At 42.4% G+C, this 23,733-nt stretch overlaps 1 protein-coding gene across 5 annotated transcripts in view; it reads right to left on the bottom strand.

Moving 5' to 3' along the window:
• Positions 1-4,686: 4,686 nt before the first annotated feature.
• stxbp5a (syntaxin binding protein 5a (tomosyn)) overlaps positions 4,687-23,733 on the bottom strand; it is a 75,734-nt gene continuing 56,687 nt past the window's right edge. Inside the window, exons 16-28 of one of the 5 annotated variants that reach the window (XM_035529109.1) lie at positions 20,920-21,140; positions 16,008-16,192; positions 15,603-15,728; positions 14,637-14,788; positions 13,779-13,841; positions 11,995-12,039; positions 10,890-10,940; positions 8,699-8,980; positions 8,228-8,600; positions 6,959-7,124; positions 6,594-6,705; positions 5,833-6,053; positions 4,687-5,513 (exon numbers count right to left, since the gene is read on the bottom strand). In XM_035529109.1, coding sequence (XP_035385002.1) covers positions 5,472-5,513; positions 5,833-6,053; positions 6,594-6,705; positions 6,959-7,124; positions 8,228-8,600; positions 8,699-8,980; positions 10,890-10,940; positions 11,995-12,039; positions 13,779-13,841; positions 14,637-14,788; positions 15,603-15,728; positions 16,008-16,192; positions 20,920-21,140 — 2,039 coding nt within the window. In that variant the 3' untranslated portion in view covers positions 4,687-5,471. The remainder of the gene's footprint in view (positions 5,514-5,832; positions 6,054-6,593; positions 6,706-6,958; positions 7,125-8,227; positions 8,601-8,698; positions 8,981-10,889; positions 10,941-11,994; positions 12,040-13,778; positions 13,842-14,636; positions 14,789-15,602; positions 15,729-16,007; positions 16,193-20,919; positions 21,141-23,733) is intronic. The other 4 variants (XM_027015519.2, XM_035529110.1, XM_035529111.1 and 1 more) reach the window with 4 other exon arrangements.

The following is a 23,733-nucleotide window of genomic DNA, read 5'->3' as shown; positions in this document are numbered from 1 at the left end:
ACTCGGACACTGCCTATATAAATATAAATATATAAATATAAATATAAATATTATATATATATATATATATATATATATATATATATATATATATATATATATATATATATATATATATATATATACACACAACTATATATCTTTTAGTTTAGCGAGACCAAAGGCAAACAAAACATTAATAAAATAGAAATATCCACGGGCAAGCCACGACGGGAGACGAGTGTCAGGAGAAGAGTATCGCTTCACCAAGCCAGTGACTTCCAACGCGCTTTTTGACTGACAGCTCGGCGCTGGCCGTGATTGTATCGCCAAAGGGAAACCATTCAACTTCACTGAAATCCCATTTAATGTCCAGAGAACACATGCACACCCACTCGCCTCAACATGAACGCCTCCCTCCTACAAACGGGTGGTTGTAAATCATTTCGAGGTCCCACTGCTACATTTTTTCATTTACAAGGTCTCGAAATGCAACGTGACAACGGTTTTTACGACAGTGCCAAAATGCCTGAATATTACGCACCGGGTAGTATTCAGAAAGCCTCATAAGCTCCTGTTCTTCTGGCCCGTCCCTATCCTTGTGAGAACGGGTAGTTGTCAACTCTTCCCGTGTCGCGCGGAGAGATGAAACCGCGTCTCTCCGGCTTGGAGACGAGCGCTTGCGGTTTCTGAGCCCCGGCCCCTGTGTGGTGAGCAGTCTAATCGCTCTGGCGGCGAGTCGGCGGCGCAAGTTCACATTTCCTCACCGGAGCGACTTCTGCGCTGCCGGTAACGATGTGTTCTGTGAGAGTGGACAACGCAGTTTCTGTGCAACCAGCGCAACGTGCACACACAGCCCCAGTCGAAGTCTCAGCAACACTTATCTGTTCGTTATATTAAAAGGTTTGGCATGTGATATCCGAGTCCTGACGAGTTTTTAAAACTTTTAAATTTTATTTTAGCACCTGCCGAGGAACAGATAGACGCAGGAGAAACAGCAACTAAAAAGAAGCCTTTCTGAAGCTTGAAGAGCAGTTTCCTCCTCGTCGCTGTTATTTGTACGCGCTCCTTCTGTTTTGTTGCCTTTCACATCTGAAGAGTTTGCGTTCAGTTTTCCGCTGCGGTCTCACTGCGCCCCCTGCGTTTTAACGTCAGCTGAACACGTCTTTGAACCTGGCTGCTTTCTTTGAAGATCAGTCGAAAATTGATCAATCGAAAATTCAAACCCATAAGCTATTTGCATGGGCATGCTATAAATCTCTTACATATTCGTTGACTACACTTTTAAATAGTTTACTATGACACATTAGGTAAAACTGTAATGTAATACTAATATAATTTGTGCAGAAATTCATAGCAATTCAGTGTGTAGTTATGGGTATAGATTTGTATTAATAATGTTGTGTTACGTGAAGACGAGTTGTATTGCACAAATCTGATAGAAAGTACCTTAAGAGAGGTATCAAGAGACATGTTTGTCTTCCTGACAACGATCTTGCAGTATTTTATCTGTGTGTGCTCCATTCCTTGTTTCACTGAGAACTCGCATGTGAAGGAAGGCGGCTGTATAACGTAAGCGATTTCTTTGCATACTACTCCATCTAGTGGATGGTTTTACTACTGCGCGTTCTTTAGCATAAAACATCTATCAATGTTCATACCTAATCAATATCTAATCAAGAGAAAAAAATCTGAACACCGCATTTCGACATTCTCTCATTTCACTGGTATTTTATTCTTGGCTCTTGTTCTTTAGTTCATCAGGATTCGAGTAATTAAAGACATGTAGGAAACCAGCAAATTGTTATTTCTACCTAAATATAGTACTTTTTTAATGATAACTTTTAAAACCAAGCCTGTTTTGGCTGGGGATATTTTTCTTTCATTCTTTACTTTTGACAGCACAACACACACCTGTATGGATTTTTTTAAATCGTTTTTATTTTCCATTGCACAATAATTTCTATCTACAGAAATTCTAAATTGTTTGTGGCAGCAGATATTCATAAACATCCATGTGAAATTTGCATAAAACTGTACAAGAAAATTGGCTACAATGAGAATTATACTGCAACTCACCGCTAACCAGTATATCGAGGACAGGAGACAGAGGACAAAAGAGTCTTCTTCATATAGGAAGTACCATTTCAAGATACAATGATTCGAGTTGCTGACAAAATTATTAACAGTTCACTCAAAGACAAGATAAACAGTGAAAAATAAACAAAAGAAATTAAAATCCAAGACAAGAGAGATGGGAATAATCTCAGACATCTTATTTTCATCAAGTTTTTTTTTTGTTGTCGTCGTTGTTGTTTTTTTGTTTTTTTCTTGGAAGGTTTACGAAGGGTTAACCACCAACATCCACGTGGACAGTGTATACTAAACCTCAATGAGTCAGAAACGAATCAAAGTGGAAGTGTAACCTGAAATCTGGCTAAAGAGAACCCACAGCCTGAGATTGGCTTGAACACTGGACGACTTATTGAAATATTTACTCATACACACAGATCAGGTTATTAATTGAAAATGATAGTGGGTGTTTAATACGTCCGGTGTCATCTTCCTATTATTACTTTTTACCAAGGACAGCTGTTTTCTGCAAAGTCCTTAAATATGTTTGGTGGACTACACGCAAGTGTTATCCAACCATGGTCATGCTGGTCTTTGATTCCAGACCCCCCCCCCCCCCCCCCCCCCCCCCCTCCATCTATGGACACGTACATATCACGTAGTCAGTGCATACAACTTCATACGCTCTTTCACAAATAATCATGAATAACTCGACCATACCTTGAATTTACAAGCAATTCATAAGCTGAAAATACTTTATGATGATATGGATGTGTTGGGTAATATGATCAACAGTATCATGTATTATGGTCCACAGAGTCTAAGTGACCTCATAGTTCATATTTCTCGAAATCGCACACACAAAAATAAATTGATGATAACTAGAATGATAGGAGAGGCAGATCTGAAATGATAACGGATCACAAAGGCAAACTAAAATAATCACAACATTTCACAAACTAATGAAAAAAACTTTGACGCCATGATTTAGAATACTATAACATAGAATCAAACACCTAGAGTCAGAGAAAGGTTGGCTTGGATCGGTTTACTCTCCGTTGTTTGTTTGTTTTTTCTTCTCTTTTTAAAGAGCTGCATAAATCATACTCGAAAGGCTTCTTTTCTTTAGCGCAAAGCCAAGAACAGCAGGTATGACCTCAGTGCAGACGAACACCGGAGACGTCGGGCACAAATAGGCGTAACAGTTGGTGAAATACACAACTCAATAAAAATAAATCTTTGGCGTTTGAAAAGATATGGCGTCTGTCTTAGCGCCGATTCATCTGCTCCTGCATGTGAGGGCATGGCTCCAGATTGTCACACTCATTTATTTACAGAATGGTAAAATGTTTGAGCAGAGAGTGAGCGAGAGGGAGACAGATCTTGAAGCATAGAAACCAGTATCGTAACAGAGGAATGGGTTATATGCACAAACATATATAGCAGCATTTTCTTTTCACACCAGAAATAAGATCAAATATATTTGAAATTACATTTAAGGGAAAATGTAGAAGTATAGTGTGACTAGATTGATGTACTTTTTTCTTCTTCTGTTTTTAAATCTTTGCATGTTAAATTGCCCACTGTGCAGTGTATTGGCTCAAACAAATTTCAACAACTGGTATGGCTTTAATAACAAGATGAAGTTTCCATCTCAAAGTAACCCTAACTTTGGACTGCAAGTCCAGTGGCAGGATTCATAGACTACATTACCCATGTGTCCCTGGGGTAAGGCCAGCAGCCCTTGACAGTAAGCGACAAGTGGATCTTGAAATGACGGCGTTTAATTGCACGACTGAGCCACTTCAAGAACAACGCTGATCGTCAAGCTAAACCTACCAGAACTGTACGCCACGCTTCAATTAAAGATGATCACATGAACATGACATCTTCCACACATGGCTTGGAGATCAGCGGTTGGCTTAGGCCTGACCTGATATTTGAGCACAACTGAACATTTAATTATTTCTGATAACCCTTACACCTACAGTACGGGTTCAATTATTTTCCATGTGCCTCAAGTGCTTGTATTTTCGAAAAAAAGGAATTAGCATTATTAAAGAATAAGAAAATATACAGAGCAGAGTACTCTGAAACTATAAAAAGTTAAAATAATATATAAAATAATCCCAGCATTCACTGGGAACATGGCCAAGCTTTCTGAAAAGGAGAAGACAACCGTCATATTTAACTATTCGCTCCAAGAGGAGAGCTATAACTGTTTTATATGTGTAGTATAGCTGTCATCCCACATACTCCATGATGGATTTTCCAGGCTTATAGCTTTATGGTGCCACAAACGCTCCCCTTCTGTGTTTCCGAAACCAGCCCTTTGGAATCACCAAACCAAGCCTTTTTCAGCAGAAGGTTCATAAGTCAACACCAGATGTGTGGATAGCAGATCACATGAAAATACCATCTAAAAGATTTTAGACTAGGTTTATAAGTAGTCAATGGACCAATACTGTGGACCTAAACTGCTCTATCATTTATTCTAGCAAGAATATCTATCAACTAATTATAAACCTTTTGGAGATGGTACTTTAATGTAAAGTATTATAATACTGATGTTAACAATAAACAATTCCCAAATGTGAATTATAATATCATCCAAAATGCTTTCAATATGTAATTAAACATTTACAATAAATATTTAATATTAAAATGTGAGTTTCTTGTTTTTTAAAAAAGGAAATAAATCCGAGAATAGACACTACAGGACCACAACCTAGAAGAATGGTTAAAAAAAAAACATGTATACATATATCAGTCAGTGTGAATTCATGAACCAACACAGGGAGTCCTGGAATGAGTAAGGAGAGGGAATTTCGGGTTCATTGAAATGGCACATCTCCATGACAGTGACATCACTTCCTTTGAATAGGTGTTCTTCTAATTCTTCACCCACTTCTCTTTTGGGTGAGCTTGACAGTCAGTCAGTGTGAACATGACATTATAGAGTGCTTGTTTTTATTGATCATTTATTAATTATTGTTAAGCTTCTATTTGTATTTTCCCTTACTGGGTTCCCTTTCAGGACTATGGCAATGGATGTAGAAGTAACAGCATGAATATAATGTGGAATATAATTCCACAGTCCTTAAAAATGATTTGCCACAATAGGAAGCAATTATAAACAAACAAAGCAAAAGGAAAGAAAAAATAAAACCCACTGTCATAGTAGTTATATCGGCAGAGTAGTTATATTGTTATCTTTGAAACTCTGGTCCGTCTTGTACCACCTCCCCTCAACCCCAGCCAGTTCCAACAACAGGACTGAGGTCCAGAATTTCACACCGCGCCAGGAAAGAATGGAGGGTCCCGCTGGACCAGCAGAAAACAAACGGAGGAGGCAATGATGGGAGGGACAAGAAAAGGATGATGCTCTGTAGGAAGGTGGATCTGTCCTGGTCCAGAGGTCAGAACTGGTACCACTTCTTGTCCTTACACTTCAACATCATCTATGGGACACAGAAAAAGCATAGGCATCACTATGATGATGATGTTGCAATTAGCATGTAGTTTTCTGTACGGAGTACTGCATATTCGAATTATTGTAATAGTTGTTGTTTTTTTTCACACCTCAAGCAATGGGTTATACCTCAGTCAATAATATACTGTAGCAGTGATCTCAAGCATATGTAGTGAGACATTAGTATGGTGATACAATTAACCAGAGTAAAGTCAAGGGAGCAACTCCAAAACAAGAGCTTCATAAACTCATTCTCACTGACTGTGTTTTACATCCAAAGTGGGTGTGTCAGAGGCGGGGTTTGGTACCTCATGGGCGTGTTTAGAGAACGAATCAGCGCTGGCCATCATGGCTGCCGTCCTCTCCTCCACCTCGCTGAGCTTCTGGCCTCGCTCATCCAGCGCTATCCTCGCCCGGGCCAGGTCGCCTACGATGCCCGATGCTGCACCCTTCATGCCCTCGATGCCACCTGGGCCAGGAATGTGCTGGGCAAGGCTTCGAGATGCCTTTCCTGCCCCAGACTCCCCGACTATGGAGGCACAGAGATGGGGGGGGGGGTGTTGTGGTTGTGGAGGAATTTCAGATAAGGTTATCCCCCCCCCCACCCCCCACCCCCCTCACCCAAGTCAGCATCACACCTGATCAAACTAACTAAGCAAGTCAAAGGCTTGGCTGAAGACCACTGCCTGATTGTCTGACTCAGACTTGCTGCTCTTAGCTCAGAAGAAATTCCCACAAATTATGTTTTGTGAATGAGAAACAAAGGAGGCAACATCTGCTGTGACAGGAAATGACAGGGCCACTGAGTAAGGAGACCACACACAGTGTAGATGTTCCAAAGGCTGTAAATGAAGACCCCCGTGATTGTTGGCGTAGGGAGCCAGAGACCTAATTCATGGTCAGAGAGGTTTTGTGGACAATAACCTCAGCGAATATGCCTGCGTGGTCATTTCCTTTCATGGACATACACACACACACAGTCTTAAGGTTACTGTGTTGTGGGGTGTCCTCCCAGGACTGCAAACGTGTGTGAGACATACAGGAAAGAGGAAATAGGCTTCATTCTCACAGAGCTCTTCTCTGTCCAGCGACTGTGCTCCTCCTCCAAAAAGGCCTTTGAAGAATCCCCTGTTCGGAGCTTCTGGGGTCTCTACTGGAGTGAACAGCTCACTAAGCATCTCCTGAAATGAAACACAAGATGAGTAAAATTTCAAAAATCGAAGTCTTGCCCTGATTTTGTATGACCCCGTTTGTTTCAGTAATTAATTTCTACCACTGGGATTTTTACTTTCTGATCTTGAATGTGTCAATGCTGCAAATATTCTAAAAGAGTGACTGATCCTCCCTCTCCATCATTGCTCTAATATTATTGTTCTAATATTTTATTGTGCCTTACACCAATCTCAGTACATGCAGTGTTCATTTTGAACCAACCTGCAGGTTCTCACAGACATCCTGGCTGTAGGTGATCCGCTGGATCTCTGTGGGGGATGTCAGGTACATGGCCTGGCCCAGATTGGTGAAGCAGAAAGTCCTGGCTATCCGCATGTCTGTCAGGGGCAGGTAGTTGACATCCAGCAGTGGTCTCAGTCCCGGCAAACTGGAGGCGACACAGCACAAAAGTGGATCACTTAGACGGATGGATTACCTGCCTTCTCAGCTCAGCTACAGAGACCGCATGTGCTAAGAAGGCAAAGGCAAAATGCACACGTTACTCAGATGTGAGAGGTGGATGGGTGCCTTAGAACACTGGTGCTCATGAAAACACAATTGCAGGGTGCCACATTCCGGGGCGCTGAGCAGAGGTGTGCAGGGGGGGAATCAAGACGAATGCAGCACATGCTGTAAAGGGTCTGAAGGTTCCAAATGTACAGGAGAAACTGGGGGACCTGAAGTATCTCCGCTAACATAAGTGTCCTGACGGTGGACCAAGCAAGCAGCTCCACCCCTCCCTGCAATGCAGAGCGGTGGTGGTGGGAAGGTGTTGGCTTCCTCCCTGCTGCTCTTGTTCAAGATTTATGAGGCAAACGGATGTTATTCAGAGAAAAACAGATAAGTGCCAGTTGATTCGCGCCGCCTGCTCCCGTCTGCGTCACCCGGGCAACAGCCCTGCCAGCGAGGGCTCCTCCAAACATGAGGTGACATTCCGAGCCAAAAATAGGTGGATTTGGAATACGGAGCGCACATGTTCCATAAAACATCTGGCTGCTAGCAATCGTTCATATTGTCAAAACAGTCCCTTTTGAGGCTGGTGGAGCTATCATTTTAATCATGTTTCTTCCCGCAGATTTTCTCTAGTATGACTTATTGGACCATTACTGGTTTCTCTGAATATAAGTTACTGCCTGTGCGAGCTAAACATAGCTGGAGCTATGACGGGAAGTCCAGAAAGCCACGACCATTTCTTGGCATTTTAGGATTTCTAATGGATTGTGCTGTGCGGTAGAGGGAGACGTCATCTTGCATCATTGCCTGACTCAGTGCAGAATTTCAGAGACATCTGCGCAAAATGCACTGTTTGCATGGGACAATACAATTATACTCAGGCATAATCTGCAGGCATAAATCATTTCTACTTGACATATAGTATACATCTATATATACACATCTTCTCTAGATGCAAAAAAGTTGCATTATAAATATATAGCACAACAACAGAGATTAATGGTTTATAATGTGCACGCAGAGACTGGTACTACCCACCTGAGTGTCATGATATGCCCGTTGGCACAGAAACAGGCCAGGCAGACGCCGGTGCCCACCTGCACCATGTCAGCCCGCAGCACAAAGGATGTCTCCGTTATATTGTGCTTGAAGGCGCAGGCCTGTGAAGGCAGTGCAATCACCTTGGCCTGCTTCTCCGAGCACACCACGGCATACTGGCTCTCAGGCAGCTCCTGGGCACCGGCAGGGGGCGAGGCCGACGCTGGCCGCCTCCTCCGTGGCCGCTCCCGCTCCTCACCATTGGCCGGTGCATTGGGCTCATGCCACGCCTCTGAGGCGGGTGGCAAAAGGGAGCCCGTGGCGTCCAGGAAGGCCATCCGGACGATGCTGCCCTTTAGCTTGATGAGGGTGCCTGCAAATAGGGGCGGGGAGGGTGCGTTTTATATCAGAGTTTGACCCCAACGTGAACACAGGCAAACATGGGCGCATGCTCCCAAATATCCAACTCACCACCAGGCGAGACGATGACCGGCTGCAGTAACCTCTGCTCTCCAGCAGGGGGCAAACCCAGGGAGATGGTGAGGAGTGTGCCCAAGGACGTGCCCACCCACAGGGCCGGTGTCGGAGCGACGTCTACTCTGCGTGCATATGTCTCGCAGAAGTAGAATGCCGTGATTGCCTCTCGGCCCTCCTTGTCTATGCTAGTCACGCTGGAGCTCCTTGACCGGCTGAAGGAGTTGTCCCTGTTGTCTAGGGGGACGGCACCACGCGGGGGACATACAGAGAGCAGGACAGTAGAGAAGAAACAAGAAGAGGTAAGGCACCTACTCCAAGACTTTCAGTTACACAATATAATCACTGCTGGTTCGCTTGACCGGTTGGTTATGGAGGAGACTGAATGAACATGCTGGTATTCACTGTTGCATTGTTCGTGTTGAAATGCTGAAAGAAAACACACGCACGTGGCAACTGTCAGTGATGAGGGAAAACACCCACACATGGCAACCTTCTGTCACGAGGATGTCTGTCATGACATGGTGGTGCCACAGACAAACTAAAGATGTGGATTTTCTACTTTGAAAGGAATTTGAAATGGATGACTGAATGGTTGGGATGCCGTGGGAAACATTTCCACTTTGGAAACCTGGAAATGTTTGCCCCAAAGGTCTGCAAATTTGATTAGGACTGCAGCAAAGATTTTTTGTTCAAGGTTGTTCCAGAACCACCAGACACTGTTGTGAAAGGGTGTTATTACAGAAATTTTTGCAACCCTTCAATTAGTTTAGCACCTCTATCTCCTGGCTGACTACATGACATAATTGCCATATAAAACACCTAAGAGCTTATGGAGCTCTAGGTTATGCAATATTCATAATTCTTCATAACATTTCAGTGAGGCCCAAGGTCAATTTCATTTCAATTCAACATCTTTAGATCCAATATTTTAGGTTTACTGCCCAAGTGTCATTTGTCACAGCAGAAATATTACTCATACTAGTTTCCCAGCCATGTGAAGAGCCAATGAAACAGCACAACGCAGGAGAACGCCCAATATAAAAAACTATACTCCGAAAGACGAACTCCATACAAAGCATCGCTTCCATGTCTTGTGCCAGTACAGCTTCTTCACCAGCTTCACCAGCACAAGAGAAAGCACAGGACCCCCAGACCAAGATGAAACGGGATCATAAGCAAGACAAGACTTGCGAATTGTTCGTATGATCATTGGGACCATGCGTAGCTGTCAGCCATACTGTTTGAGTTTCCATTATGGTTTTATCTTTCTGCTTCTGCTGTTGGGGGACAATAGTTTGTGCAGGTGGCACAGAATTTTAACAGAATTTAACAGTATTTGAACAGAATTTATCTTATTGCCCAGGTTGTAAAGCACTCCAGATTTTTATATATATATATATATATATATATATATATATATATATATATATATATATATATATATACATATAGTGCTACTGTCCTGTGGTGTAACACATAGCCTGTCTACTGAAACTGAAAGGTGAAGCTGCTTAGCTGAACTGAAATAATAGACGTTGACCTCAGCTCTTGCGTAAGGGGCTCTTATCACTATGTATTCGTGGTCAGTTCTTGAAGCTGTGAAACATTTAACAACATTTAAGAACTGGAAGACTGAGGTTACACCAGGAATAGTGTGTCCAGCCAGCTACAAGGGGGAAGAAGAGCTTTGCTCGGCAGAGTTGAGCTTAAGTAAACCGTACACCGATTAAAAAGTTCAGTGTGATTCTGAGGTTCTGGTAACAATGTAACTATCTCATAGACGTAGTAAGGAGTTGTCAGTGGAGTGCGCTGGCTAAATTATTTAATGGAGAGTGAGATTGCTGAATGCTTTTTCAAGCATGATGCTGCGGTTTGAAACACTACTGCTACACGACAGTACCCAAAACTGGCCTGCCTCCCACAGCAACCCTTCTCTGGAGCTTTTAACAAACAACTGCTGAAAACAGAATGCAGTTTTGTAAAACACCATTCCTCTGGCTCAAAACCTCAAGTTGAGGCTGCCTCTGTGGCCTGGGGCTGGTTGACTGCCTTTTCCTCATGGACATGTGAATGAAAGGGGCCCCCCCATCCCATCCCACCCACTCCAGAGTCTGGACAAAATGATGCGAATGATGCGCCCCGTTTTGAAAGAACTATGGAACATGAACACAGAGTTGAAGCTTACCCAAGTCGGGCTTTAGCTCAGTAGGCAAGCTTAATTTCCGTGACATCTTTGCTGGAAGAAAAAAAAAAAAAACACCCCTCTTTATAAACCCTCCAGAAGCTTCTGGGAAAGTCATGCACATCTATGCCGGGGAGGGGGTAGGGTTGACATTGGACAGGACAGCTAGAGACACAGCTTTGAAAACTGGATGTCGGTGGTGGTTGTGAGGGTTGCAAAGGCTTCAAACAAACAGGTGACACCGGATCAGAAATCACTGAGTCAGAGACAAAAACAATCGCTCGGTTTAATAATGTCGCATGCTGGGGCAGACAGCCGGGTGTTAGACGTTGGGTCTCACAAAGCCCTGGAAGAAAAATAAAACCAGATCAGACACACGACCATCATTCCTTGAACCCCATGGCATGAGCATGCACCAAACAAGGAAGACAAGACTAGGGCAGAGAAGATGGCTATGGAGGGACAAACTGCTCGACTATATACTTTCAGAACTTGGTCATCCTGGTTAAAGAAAAAGTTCAAGAATGTCAAGAAAGAGAACTATAAAATGAATAGAACTGATTAAAAACAGATGACAACTGGTTAAAAAATAAAGGTAAAACTGAGGAAATCATCAAAAGAAATAACACAAAACGTTTTAGCGCTGATTCAAAATTGTTTGGCTAAGCTCTGAAATACAGTGAGAATTCCTAGGCTCAAAAAAAAAAAAAAAGATCCATTGCAAGTGCACACTGCCAAAGAGAGGATTTATTATATTAAGACTCTGGCATTTGCAATGCAGGTGAATAAATCGGGGCTAGTGGCCCACTAACACGTACTATGAGAAACAAAGCTCTAAGAGTAGGGGACAAATACGGATCTGACCACAAAGACACTGGTCACGTCTTAATTATAGAGAGACGGTCATGTGACCCAGCCCTGTGACTAAGGGACAGACAGATGAACCATGTTCCACACATGCTACATAGTAACAGTACGCAGAGCACATCTTTAGGATCACTGACTTCTCCATTTTTAGCTCTGATCCCTTCGTTCTAACTCTGAGACAGACAGTGGTTGGACACAAAGGGCGGAGTTTCTCTGTTCCTCTCTCCATCCAATCTCTTACCTCTACCTCCGCCATTGTAGAACTGATGGTGGTTTGGCGTCAAGACTTTTTTGGGGAAGGAAATAAAGCACATCTGGGGTTAGAAGCGTTCTGTCAGTCCCACTTTCTGAGATCAAGACAGTCATACAGTTCAGTTCCACTCATATAACTATGTCTGTTTAATTGTTTATTTATCCTGTTGTCAGGGGGTGTAAACATCTGCCTGTGGTGGAGTGTGACAGGGACTTTTACAATCCACTTTTTAAGAACACAGCTACAGGCCTTTTTTTAACGGAGGTGATGTTGTTTTAATGAAACGTCATTTTGGAACTCGATGGTTTTTCTGGCCTGGCACTTTTGCGCTCACCTTAACTCTAGTTTCCCGGCATGAATTTCATGCTCTCTGCTGGGAGGGATGCTTTAAGCCTTCAGTCAGATATTGTGTCACCTCACACATCCGCATAGCAAATGCATTCAATTATTTCGAGACAGAGAAATCATAATTTCTCTTTCTTTTTAATGTTGCCATGAGTGATTTTACCATCATGGGCTTATCATGGGCAAAGGACAATTACCAAGTTGTTGTTTTTTTTGCTAAATTGTAAATGCTCATTCCCATGAAGGCTTGATCTTATCCACTTTGAAGTCTTTTTTCCTAAAAACTTTGAATTCGTATTCTGGAAAGAACACTGAATATTAATCAGAAAGAGAATTGCTGTCTGATGTTCTCCAGGTACAAATAGCTGGTCACACCATTCATTTGTTTTAAAGCTATCAGCCCTACCAGATTTAAAAGCCAAGGAAATAAACTCTCATTTTATGGCCTTGTCCAGTACAGTGCTTTTACAAGCTTTAGCTGTCAGGTAAACTAAGATATAAGCTGCCTTTTCCTAAAGGAACAGTATGTGCTAGCCAATTTAAATACAATTAAAGTAGCTAACAAGCTATTAAATCTTGTGTTTGTTAAATGTATCTCCATGGCCCTTTTCACAGTATCTATATTTTTGAGTAAGTACAGAACATGTCCAACTACAAAAAAAAAAAAAAGGAAATAAAATTTAAATAAACTAAGCCATTAGACAAATACTTGATGTCCCATGCTGTTACCAACACTATCAAATCCTGGCAGTGAGCTTAAGAAAATGCTTCCACAAAAGTGCTTCGTCACCATGCTAATTAACCTCTTCTCTCTGGATGTTGCTGCTACATCCTTTACCTGTGATAATGTAAGGGAAAGCTAGAACAAAGCTAGAATAAAGCTAACTGTGATTCTTGCACTTTTGTTGGATGTGAAGAAAGAAAATCAGAACAGAAATTGAAATTGAAAGTTACAGTCTGAATGATTTAACCGCAGAAAAGTTACAATACATTCACGCTGTTAGCTGACGGTCACACTGCCACCAAAGAAAAACGCAGAGGGGATAGAGATTTCGTGTCACAGACAGCGTCTTCCACAAACTACCACAGCCATTTTTAGAAGAAAGACTGTCCAATTATCCAATCGATCTAAGCATTTCTAGCAATTTCTAGCAAGGATATGATTCTCCCTGTGTTGTTGTATTATTGTATATGTAAATGCAGGTGTATGAAGTATGGAACTGCATTATATGGTGCATCCTCTTATGTAAGTCTGTGTGCAGAAATCTGACCCTTAATACAAGAGCACGGGTTAAACAAAAATAAAGTTATGGAAACAAAAAGGTTTTTCTTAGAAGAATGGATCAGAACAGATCTGGGGAAGGGGGTGGGGTGGGTTGTGCAGGGGCAGACCACCAGGCCCTGGTAAGCGTGGAAGGACTTGTTACCTGAGGTGGGGGATTTGCAGCGGTCCTCTGATGTTGCTGATACCTCACTTATGTCGCAGAGCCCTGCATATGTACACACATACACACACACACACACACACACACACACACACACACACACACACACACACACACACACACACACACACACACACACACACACACACACGCCTTCAGAATGGGCACTTATTGTGTAAGCCACAGGTTGTGATTCAGGCTGCCTATAAGCACTTCTTTATTCTGAAGGCAGACAGACAATCACCTGTAGCTGCTGACAGCATCATGGCATGGATTTGTGGAAGTGAATGCCTAGGGCACTTGATGGTTGTGCCCTAAGGAATATATGGGCACACAGCCCACAGGCTGCAAGTGGTACCCATTATAAATCACAGTCCATGTGTTCATGTGGTTGTGACCCAGCAGACAGACTGGTTTTGTTTTAGGTCGTCGCCACTGGTCTACATGTAAGCAGCTTGCGGGATGCTGAAGATGTGGAGTGGCACTCAGGGGAGAAGATGAGCTGTGGCCCAGTGTTAAATATCACACATTATACCCCAGACACACGTACGTACGTGGGTGGTCACACACAAGCACACACACAGACACACAGTAGTGCCAATCTGTGAGTCACGGTCGTCGGGGTATCATTAATAGGCTGCATGCGTTCATGGCTGAGCAGATGCAGTTCTGTCTTCCACCAGCAGAGGTCACACTGCACCATCGCTGTCCCTGCTGGCTACTGCAGCGCGCTGCGGCTGGTTTATTTTAATGTGTTGAATGACTATACCGTAATAGAGCTGGAGTAATTAGCACGTTTTTGGTTTCGATGGTCTTATGGGGGTGAAGTGTTTGTCACACCTCCAGAAGGTTGCCTGCTCTTTCGAGGTGAGCGCGGTTGTCTCTGGGAGGGGTCATTAGATCCATACAGTTCCATGGTGTTCAGATTCAAGAGAACAGTTTTCTGGAGGTAATCTACCACCGCTAGACCATTGCTATTGCCAAACACCACCCTATAGCACAAGAGAACAGAGAAAGACAAGACAGCTTAAATCAACTAAATCATCTTGAAGAACACACACACACAAAAAAATACTGTAGGTATATGTTCCTTATTAATGCTACATTGTTTTACATTGTTTTGACAACAGCATTTGACAGGTGCTCTTTTCCAGACAGACTTGAATATTTATCATGGACAGAGAGACTTACATATTTATATGGAACACGACCTTGGTGATACTGGCACCTTGTGCTACCTTTTTAACAGGTGAGCTATAGGAACTAGTTGCTATTATAAATTCAGTTTTACAAGGTATTTTGAAATGACTAATGTCCAAGGTTTGAAAACAAAACAAATGAGAATTGTTACAAATGAGAGGATCAGCAAGAACATTTAGGTAATGTACATTTTTATCTGTCCCCCCCCCCCCAGTACTTTATTTCATGGGTTTTTTTAAGGCCCAGTGGCTGTATTGTGTAGGTATGATACGTAACAGTATGGAGTGCTCTCGGTAGGACCCGAGGGAACTCTCGGTGCAACAGACAGGAGTGTACATAAAAAACCAAATGCATGTGTGAAACAAAAGCCAGTCATGCAGGTAACAGATCAGCTGTAAGAGCTAGAGCCTGGACGTCCCAGAGGTCAGACGTCAAAAAATATGTATGAGCCATCGGAGGCGCATTTCACATTCCAGATCAGTGAGTTGAAAGATCCTCAACGCGAGCATGTTTATAGTGTAGGCCTTGCGGTAAGACAGGTGCGCGGAAGAGAGAGATGGTGGCGTGAGCGCATCGGTATACGGCTGTGTGTCGGGAAAGACTCACAGGCCGTATGCGGAGTTGATGGCCAGGCTGCTGATCTGCTGGGGCGGCTCTCCGCTGACCCACACCAGCTGTATGACCAACTCCACCTGATAGCCAGGAGACTGCTTCAGGGGGCTACTGCGTACCCTGGGGGATGGAGAGATAGAGAAGAGGGGGGAAGAGGGTGGGAAAGAAAGATGGTGAGAGACAGAGAGAGAGAGAGAGAGAGAGAGAGAGAGAGAGAGAGAGAGAGAGAGATGACAGTTTCACCACTCAAACTCGAGTCATTACCCTTTAGGGGAAGGGCCATGCTACTCCAGAAGTTGAACAGTTAATTGAATTTGAATGTAATGAAATACAATTTAAGGCTACAAATGTAGTCAGAGATGGTATACTGACAGAAAAGAATAAACAAGAAGCCATTACTTCAGGCAGGGCACGTTATCTCTAATTCCATCTGACGAGTTGCTGCTGGTGGAATGGTGTGTCTGGGGGGCGGCGGTCTGTGGACTAGGGGAGGTGCTGGAAGCAGGAGGCGCTGGTGTCTGGTCCCCACCCGCTTCTGGTGACTCAAGGTCATTTAGTTCATACTGCAATCTGACCTCCAGTAACTGTAAGAACACAAACACATCTTTTTACACTTACGAACAAAAACCTAAAATACACTGTTCAGTCCATGACTTGAACTGGACCCCAGCTGTCTTTAATGAGGTATTGTGAGCTGAACACATTTGTATGATTCTGGATACTGTATTCATAGCGGATACTGAACATGGAACAAATAATTGTATTTACAAGTTGATGGGCTCCTCTCGGGCGGAGTTTGCACCATCTTAGTAAAGTCATTGGTTCTCTAGCACCTTATTCTCAGTATTTGAAAAACATTATACACCGCATTCAAATTGGAAATTGGATTTAAGTGTCATATAGATTTCATTTTTTGTTTTTCAATTAAACTCATGGATGGTATTGTGTCTCAGGGCTCTTTGGATCACTGAAATTAATCTCAGACACCTGTGATAATTAGTTTGCCAATTAAAGGAAAACTACTTAAGAAGGACGTTCTGCATTATTAAGCAGGCCGCAGGTTTCAAGCAATATGGGAAAGAAAAAGGATCTCCCTGCTGCTGAAAAGTGTCAAATAGTGCAGTGTGATCATCATACTGTGAAGAAATTTGTGGCTGATTCAGATGGGTTCGTGCAGATAAAGGCATAATGAGGAAGGTTTCTGCCAGACAAATTCATTGGATTAAGAAAGCAGCTGCTAAAATGCCTTTACAAAGCAGCAAACAGGTATTTAAAGCTGCTGGTGCCTCTGGAGTCCAGCGAACCTCAAGGTATAAGATCCTCCAGAGGCTTGCAGTCATACATAAACCTACTATATGGCCATTCCTACCCAGTGCTCACAAGCAGAAACGGTTGCAGTGGGCCCAGACATACATGAAGTCTCATTTTCAAACAGTCTTGTTTACTGATGAGCACCGTGCAACCCTGGATGGTCCAGATGGATGGGGTAGGGGATGGTTAGTGGATGGCCACCATGTCCCAATAAGGCTGCGACATCAGCAAGGAGGTGGTGGAGTCATGTTTTGGGCCGGAATCATGGGGAGAGAGCTGGTAGACCCCTTTAGGGTCCCTGAAGGTGTGACCAGCAAAGTATATAGAGTTTATGACTGACCACTTTCTTCCATGGTACAAAAAGAAGAACCGTGCCTTCCGTAGCAAAATCATCTTCATGCATGACAATGCAGCATCTCATGCTGTAAGAATATCTCCGTCATTGACTGCTATGGACATAAAAGGAGAGAAACTCCTGGTATGGCCACCATCCTCCCCTGACCTCCACCCTATTGAGAACCTTTGAAGTTTCCTCAAGCAAAAGATCTATGAGGGTGGGAGGCAGTTCACATCAAAACAGCAGCCCTGGGAGGCTATTCTGACATCCTGCAAAGAAATTCAAGCAGAACCTCTCCAAAAACACACAAGTTCAATGGATGCAAGAATTGTGAAGGTGATATCAAAGAAGGGGTCCTATATTAACATGTAACTTGGCCTGTTAAGATGTTTTTTTTATTGAAATAGCTTTTGATTTCAATAAATGTGACCTCTTAATGCTGCAAATTCAACAAATTCTTTACAGTTCTTTACAACCTATGAAATGTTTTGAAACTGTTTTGCATAATAATTTGGGAGAGTGCATTTTGAGTTTCTTTATTTTTAAAAAAAATACTATCATTGGGAGGTTTGTTCAATAAAATTCTATTTATACTCTAATGGTTAAATGACTTGAAAATTATACTGACTGTCATTTGCATTGACCATTAAGGAAAATCAGAGAAAAATATCCTTTGCATAATAATTCAGAACGCAGTGCGCAATCACTTTTTAATTTCAGTTAAACAAATTGAAATTTGCATGGGCAAATTTTAATACTTTAAACGATTCCCACCAGTGTCACTCTATAAATTAGGGCATGCTAATTGGTTTGTGTGTGTGTGTGTGTGTGTGTGTGTGTGTGTGTGTGTGTGTGTGTGTGTGTGTGTGTGTGTGTAACGGGGACTCTAGGTGCTAATGGCCTCAATTTGCTCCAATTAAGCTTTGCTGAGTACATTCAACAGCTAATGGCACTCACCCTAATCATCCCTCTCACATCAGCACTAAGCAAGCTCTCCAGCAGAGGCCATCACACAGCCAGCTTATGACATTAGACTTTTTTCCAGTCCCACGAAACAATAGTTAAACTACGTTTTCATCATTTAACCAATCTGTTATTAAAGCTTCACTGCTTTAGGTTTACAATTTGTACAAGAAGAGAATTTCAAAAACAAAACTATGTCTAGTTACCATATCAACCTCAAAGATTTATGGTCTGCCTAACCAATAGAAATCAGCATTTGGCATCACCAAAAATAGACAGATTAAAAAAAACAGCATAAATATCAACTGTAAACAAACACTTGTTCAGCCGTACAGAAATAACATATAATGCAATCCAGGGCAGCTTCTCCCATTAAGACTATTATGATGGTGGTTAATCTAAGGTGATGGTTAATCTAATTTACACAATTTTACCCCAAACCCTCTAATCTTGCCCTGGAGATACAAGGCTAGTGCAGCTATAAAGAAAGAGAAGCTTCTACCCCAGCAATTATCACTGGCGGCCTGTATGCCTCAATCATCACACACTTGCCTCAGACTGCATCAAGTTGTTAAGTAGTCTTCAACAAACTTGATTACATTGTAAAATGTACAGATCCGATGGCTGCCACCACTATTTTGAGCAATGTGGCACACTTTGGTCCATGTTTAGAGACAACAGCATGTTTTACACTGTCTGAAATGAAGCAAGCAAGCCTTGTCAGCCACTGTAATCAATCAATGATCACCGAATTGTCGCCAAAATATTAGGTGTGTCACATGCAACGCTTTGGTAAAAGACATGCTGGAAGGCTTAAGAAACAGCAACCGGGTAGATCACAGAAGATTATAGTAGTGGATGACCTCAGAACACCACCACTCATGACATCAACACCTCCATTCAGGATGTACCATAAAGAGGAGCATAGTCCAGCATGGCCTGAGAGACGAGAACATGTCTAAGATGCAAGCCTCTCGTTGCCAAAACTGCATCACAGGAATGTGGAGCGAATGATGATTGAACTCCAAATGAAGGTTGAAGGACTTTCTGAAGAGCACAGAGGCACTATATCTGTTCAGAACCGATTAAGCGCCTGCAAACCCTGCCGTCCTGCCGACACTTGAAATAGCATCAATTGATTGGAAACACACTACTAAAGATATGATGTATTGTTCCAGGGAAGAGAAACTGAACATTCTTGACTGGCAATGCCAATCAGCAACCTAAACCCTTGCAGGACGGAAGATAAAACATCCCTGAAACAAATAGGAACTGAAAACAGGTTGTCCTTACAGACATTATCTAGAGAAGTGTGTGCTAATGTGTACAGGTTAGACTTTAGGTAATAATGCACTGCAATGGATTTGAAATCAAGATTTTGGATATTTGTTCAATTACTTATGGGCTCGTAAAAATAGGGACACCATGATCGAAAAGGTTCACCCAGTGTAGGTGTAAATGCCCCACAAATTAAAGCTTTTTTGGTCACTGGCCATGTTTTCATCAAAATCTCAGCTTGATTTTGGGTGAAAGTAGGCTGCAACTTCATCTCTTATTTAGGCAAACAAACGTGCATGTAAAACCAGTAACTACGGCATTGCACGAACAAGTCACCAGTAACAAGCATGTAATGATTTCTCCCATGATTCAGCTAACGGGCTCATTCCTAGTCATGATGAGAAGGTGTCACAGGCACCGACCTGTTTCCAAGCTTCAGAGCCGGACATTCAGAAGTGGTGGTTAGCTTATGCATGGCATTCCTCAAACACTTATGAACTTGCAGTGGTTTCCTTTCAGTATTTCTGCTGCTCTTGTTTTTGTACAGCCACTGTTTTATTGCAAAACCAATGAACTAGAGAAATAAGACAAAACAACAGAAAGTGCAGTCTCAAGTAGACCTTGCTGTACATATACAGACAATCTACCCGTGCTTGCAGTAGACATACAGTTCTTAAAAATGCAGCATTATAATCTGGTACAATAAAGGCTCAACCCATATTTACAGCATTTAGCTAAAGCTTTTATCCAAAGTAACTTACAATTACGAGTGAGTACACCTTGAGCAATTGAGGGTTAAGGGCCTTGCTCAGGGGCCCAACAGTGGCGGGGCTTGAACCAGCAACCTTCCAATTATAAATCAAGTACTTTAAGCACTGAGCTACCATTGCCCTAATATTATCACTCATTATTAAGTCAACATGAATTATGAAGTCAACATGATTGTTCAGGTAAATATTCAGTAGATAATACACTAAACTGAGGGAATGCTATTCTCTATCAAACTCTCTAGACAGACAGACACACACACACACACAGTTGTAATGAAGACAGGAGGAGTATATTATTATCATCAATGTGAGTCATAGCTGTCTTCAAGAGGCTAAAATAACTCATCTCTCAGAGAAGCAGAGAGAGGGAACATGATGGACAGAGAAGGAAATTAGGGAGGGAGTTGGAGAGAGAGATTGAGAGTAGAGAAAGAGAGAAAGAGATAGAAAGGATAAGGTTTTTGGGGTTTTTTTGCTCACTAAGAGAGGAACAAGGCAAATCAAATGATGGCCACACTGAGGTGACAAAATTCAAATGATTTATAAAAAAAATACCTATACATATTATACACGTGTAGAATACAACGGGGACTCCTTGGATGACGCTTCACGTGCGCCCACACATGTGGCCATGAGCCGTACCCAGGCTCACCTGGATGACCTCGGTGGTGATCTCCTGCTTGCTGAACCTGTATATGATGACGTGGGCGGACACACCGGTGACAGCCAGCACGCGGCTGTCCGGACACCATGACAGGAGCTGCACGGCGAACGGGTCCTCGTCCACGATCTCCGTGCTTGGCTTGTCATCCTTTCCGCGTGCCTTCTCAAAGACCTTGGCTGTCTTCAGCTTGTACAACACCTGGAGCATTACTGAGCACCATGGGAAATTGAGTTCATGTTACCATATTTATGTGGAGATATTTTCTACCATTCATTATACATGAGGCCCTCTTAAATTATATATACAGTAAATGCATACACATGTACCTGAATGTGCTCAAATGTGCAACTCAGATACAACTAAAGAAAAAGCCATTTTGTCTTAGCAAGCTTACTGCTTCACACCTAATTAGTCTCCATATTTCTATGTCTGGAGAGCAAATCTACATTAATTAAATCCTTTCATAATTAAATGCGTTGTGTGGAAAGCCAGTTGGTAGTTAGAAGGTAGCCTTTGCAGAATTAGCATATCTATAGAGTAAGATAATTAATAATCTTCCATACTGAGCTTCAAGCAGCTAGACGACTATGGGGAAACAACTAGGGTTGTAGGGACTTTAGTTTATCATGATTATGCCTAAAATAGGACTATATGACATTTACGGGTCACTCTTATGCTGAGTTATTTCCCTTGGTGAGAAGAAAAGCAAGAAAATGGCATTCGGGGAGTTTAAATCAAACAGTTAGAAGCCATACAGGGCAGAGCCAGGACAATCCCCAGCTGGAACTTTAATCGTGACTAAGTACATTAACCTGAAATGAAGGAAGGCCATCCTGACAATGTCACCCTTTATGCTGAAGAAGGAAAAAACGAGCATGGTGCGAAGACACGACATTCGCAGGATTTTTAAGGACTCGTGCTTTAATTAGCCCACGTTTATGCACTGAAAGCATCACAGCACTGCCGCTATTCTCTGTAGGAGTAGGCACGCTTCCGAGCGCAAGGTCTACTGTGTTGAATCCTCAGACAGGTGTCACAGGACCATGTGGAGACAGCTATTGAGCTGCAACCATCTCCTTCACTTGCTAAAGTCTGCCCCTGTCCGGCTGGCTAAAGAGCACCCGGATGTTCTGCAGCAGCAGTGGACCGGTACAGACGAGACAAGATTTGGGCATCACCACCCACGATATATATATATAAAGTCGTCATCATCATCATCTGTGAAGCATGGTGGAGTTAGCATAATGAGGTGGGGTTGCTTTGATGACTCAGGGTCTGGATGGCTTGGAATTAAAGAGAAACCGATGAACACATCTGCCTGATGCACACTGAGACTGAATTGCTACCTCAACTCTGCTCCAGATTCATCTGTTTCACTCTACACTATGCACCCAGCCGCTAAACCTGTGAATCATTATATCACTCACTTTATATGCACAGCCACTTTATTGTGCACAATGTTTGCTGCTTTAGTAATCTTGTGGCTGTGATACTAAAAACTTTTTAGTTATCATTGCACTAATAATAATGCACAACTATCACCATGCTGCTTTGGATCAAAAGCTGGTGTGTTTCCTGCAACCATTTGTTCACTGTCCTGTCTGTACTGTCCTGAGTTAATAGTAGCAGACTTTATTGTATTTTATACAGAAGAGTTTGTTGTTGTGATTACACAGTTTGTCTGTATTTATTGTATTGTCTATATGTACTGTAATCTGCTGCTGTTTCTAAGTTAATTTCCCTGGGGAAACTATGTTTCTTAGCTATGATGGAAAGAAATGCCAGAGAAGCTGGGTTTGACTTTGGCTTCCAAGCTGAATCAAACAATTCTACAATGTCAGGGCCTTGGACTGTGGTTGCCTGATGTAACAACAACCAGATCAGCATCATGGGTATTTTAGAATAATGAGGGCAAATTCTGTGACATGATGAGATCAGTTCACATTCTTGTCCATTGATGAAACTGATTTAAAAAAATCAAGGTTATCAGTGTATGGTATTGTGTCCTTTGTGAAATGAGTCCCATCGAGTCACATTTTAGGAGACCTTTATGCATAATTAAAGACAATATGAAGAGATCCATAAATCATTCCTTGTATGGAACATAGGTGAATGGTTCACTGTCATTTTCAAGAAACAAAAAAGGTGGTGCTTTGTTCTGCATTTGTTTTTAAAAGGAATTGCTGGGCAAAAAAATCTAATTCACACAATTTCCCACTTTCTCCAAACGTACATTCGTGGACAAAAGTTTTGAGACGAGCACAAGTTTTGGCTTTCACCAAGTTTGCTGCTTCAGTTTTTATGGTAGCAATGTGCATTAACTCCAGATTGTGAAGCGTGATCAGATGAATTGCAATTAATTGCAAAGTCATTCCTTTCCATGAAAATTAACTTAATCACAAAAATTACTGTATTTCAGCCACTGCATTTCAGCCCTGCCACAAAATGGCCTGCTAACATCATTTCAGTGATCTTCTCGTTAGCTCAGGAGAAAGTGTTCACAAGGACATAGCAGCTGATTTGAAGAAGTGAAGAAGGTTTCAGAACACCCAAGAAAGTCAAGCAAGCGCCATGACCATCTCCTAAAGAGGATGCAGCTACGGGATCGGGTCACCACCAGTGCAGATCTTGCTCAGGAATGGCAGAAGGCAGGCATGAGTGCATCTGCACACACAATGAGGCGAAGGCTTTTGGAGGATGGCTCTGTGTCAAGAAGGGCAGCAAAGAAGTCACTTCTCTCCAAGAAAAACACCAAGAACAGACTGACATTCTGCAGGAAGTATAAGGATTGGACTGCAGAGG

This window comes from Electrophorus electricus, chromosome 8, assembly GCF_013358815.1.
Source record: "Electrophorus electricus isolate fEleEle1 chromosome 8, fEleEle1.pri, whole genome shotgun sequence".
Classification (NCBI taxonomy): Eukaryota; Metazoa; Chordata; class Actinopteri; order Gymnotiformes; family Gymnotidae; genus Electrophorus; species Electrophorus electricus.
This window is presented reverse-complemented; position numbering and strand designations above follow the sequence as displayed.